At 39.4% G+C, this 2,801-nt stretch overlaps 1 protein-coding gene across 1 annotated transcript; it reads right to left on the reverse strand.

Annotated features, from left to right (window-relative positions):
• Positions 1 to 214: 214 nt before the first annotated feature.
• On the reverse strand, positions 215 to 1,774 carry LOC105868527 (UBX domain-containing protein 2A-like). The gene has a single exon (XM_075999361.1). It carries the CDS (start codon positions 1,539 to 1,541, stop codon positions 921 to 923), a length of 621 nt encoding a protein of 206 aa, XP_075855476.1. The 5' UTR covers positions 1,542 to 1,774; the 3' UTR covers positions 215 to 920.
• Positions 1,775 to 2,801: the final 1,027 nt, after the last annotated feature.

Raw genomic sequence — 2,801 nt, forward strand, 5'->3', positions numbered from 1 at the left:
GATAGCTGCTCTAATGTATACACAGGTTGACTGATGTTTTAAATACAAAACCATACTTCACGTGATGCATTTAAAAAAATATTTGTTAATTAGTAATGTAAAGAACAGGCAATAGATTCTAAGTAAGTGGTAGCAAATGAATGGCTAATCCCAAATGTTAGCTAAAGACAAATCCCCAACTTTTCAAAGAAAATAAAAGGGAATGAACTAGGGTTTGTAGTAGAGAAAATGTAATTTTTAAAAAATTTACATTTTTAGGAAGTATAGAAATTTGAGTAGGCAGATTAATATTGCCATTGTACTAAACACACAATTTTATTCTTAAATGAAAATACATCTTAGATACTGTTGCCAAATTAATATTTGGGTGTATCTTGCCAATACAGAATGAAAACCAAGAAGACTGTGAAAATTAGGCATAGATGTGGTAAAACCAGGTCTCTCTAAACTTTTGATCATATCTGAGTTTTAAAATAATTACATTGATTTTTTTAACCTGCCACTTATAATTTTTTAATGTACTGTGTTATTTTAAAATGCTGAGGCAGCAAACATTTAAATAAATCCCTGCTGTTTGGGAATGATGTTTGAATGACAGATGCTGTGAACATATTTGCTAATTTATATGATATTTAGATTCTAAATGATACAGCTATTTAATATATCTTATGTTGATTACTTGGTATTTGAAAATAAGTATATTTTTCTTTTGAGTAGCCTTTGGAAAAAGTACACTTAATATATTTTCCAGTCATATGTTACTTTCTTAACCTGTACTTACTTAAAAATCTTCTTATCTGGAAAGTTAAACAGCAGGCAAACCAAAAGTCCAGCAAATTTGACTTTTCCTGTCCCCCATTTTGGTTTGCCCACTTACAACCATCATTTCTCTGCAAATTTTCCAATTAATCTATCAAAAATCAATGCTCTGAAAGTTTGCTAAAAGGTTCAGCAGTCTTTTGGAGTCTCTGGATGATTACAGCATTCTGTAAATCTGCTTCTTCCAGTGTGAGTGTTTCATCTAGCAATTTGAGGAAAGGAAGAGCTGTTGCCAGGGAAAAGGGAGGACTTCTTTGAGATCCTTGGTATTGTTCAATGAAGTCTTTGATGTGGCTTACCCTTCCCAGTCTGTGACCTTGTCTCGAAAAGGGCTGAAACACAGGCTTTGTAGAGACACACACTTCATTTTTCTTATCTTCAACTTTAACATCCACCTCCTCTTTATTAAAAATTCCCTGTAATTCTGAAGGTAATTCCCCCTTTTTGATAGAGTTCAGGAACTGCTGACTTGCGCCATCAGAATAACTTCTGAAATCATCATTGACTGTGAATCCATTTTTCCATAATTTTATACTTATATCTACCTGTTTCTTCTGTTCAGTGGGGGACAAACACTTGGCACCAACCTTCTGAGCTTCCTCAAAAAGGCTGTCAACAAAATATTCACAGTTTGTTTGATTATCACTAAGAGGTTGATTGTCAGATCCTGTTTCACAAGCCCATTCTTCTTTTATACTTTCAAGATTATCTACTTCTTTCATTCTCTTTTGCCTTCCTCCGGGCGCGGCCTCGCGGCCTCGCGGCTTCGGCCTCACTTCGCACAGGGACCGCGGGCACAGCCGCAGCCGGTTGGCTAGAGCCCCTCAGACTCCAAGCGCCGCCACCCCTAGAGCCGTCTAGGCTCCGCCACCCGCCGCGCCGCTGGTACCCAGCCCGCCTTGTTCGGTCTCCGCTGGGCGCCGGCGTCGGGCGCCCAGCGCGCCGAGGCCGGCTCCGCGCCTGGAATTTATAATTTAGTCATAAAATCTATCTAATTTCTATTATGAATTTGGCTAACCTTTAAAGCAATTTTTACATCGTATATTATTTTGGGAATATTAAACATATGAGGGAAATATTCTAATTTAGTAGGCAATTTCAAAGCTATATCTAAGTCCCCAGATTCCACAGTCCTGTTGCATGCCAGACATATTATATCCTTTATTATATATATATCCATATTATACCCCAACATCTGAAGCAAGCACCTTGAGAACCAAAAAGTGAGGAGCCAAGAGTACTCTTTCCTATTTCAAAACCTCCTGCCAATATGTCACTCACCAGCTGTTTCTCCCACCCTTACCTGACCTTCCTCATGGTCTGATCCCTGGCGCATGTACCCTCAGCCAAATTCCTGGCTCAGTCTATTTGTTAGGCTTTGTTCTTTCAGCCCTTTCAGTGCCCCCTCCACAGGCTCACTTGTCCTAGTTTGAAACCTGTATTACTCTGCAGCCCTTCAATTTGGTGTGTAGAGAGCTCACTCTTGTCACTACTTCCCTTCCAACCTATAACCTTAAATCTTGGCACTACTTCCCTTCCAACCTATAACCTTAAATCTTGGCACTACTTTTGTAGCAGGCAGATCTTTAGCTACCTCTTAAAGAAAAACTTTTTGGTAAAGAGCAGTCCTCTGTGTAGATAGGTGCTAACCCTCCCTCTTGGTTAAAAAAAAAAAACTCATCATGGGGCCCTCTCCTGGCCACATTGGACTACTACCCCAAACTCAATTTCAGCAGGCCTACATAATGAATAACTGCAGTATCATCTACTTCTACCGTCCCCCTCCCTATATCCTCCTCAAGCTATTGAAACCACATTCTCCTTCTCTCCCTCTTTCTATTTTTCTCAAACCTCTCCCTTCTCTCCACTTCAAATTAAACCTCCTACATAAATCACCTATGTTTACTTTCTTGTCATACTCACTTCCCAATCACCAGTTCAATGTAACCTGGATCCTGCAGCTAGTCCTCTTCCAAAACTGG

The sequence above is a fragment of the Microcebus murinus genome, chromosome X, assembly GCF_040939455.1.
Source record: "Microcebus murinus isolate Inina chromosome X, M.murinus_Inina_mat1.0, whole genome shotgun sequence".
Classification (NCBI taxonomy): Eukaryota; Metazoa; Chordata; class Mammalia; order Primates; family Cheirogaleidae; genus Microcebus; species Microcebus murinus.

Excerpts from the sequence above, each read along its gene's own strand:
- LOC105868527 (XM_075999361.1), bottom strand. The coding sequence starts at position 1,541 with ATGAAAGAAGTAGATAATCTTGAAAGTATAAAAGAAGAATGGGCTTGT.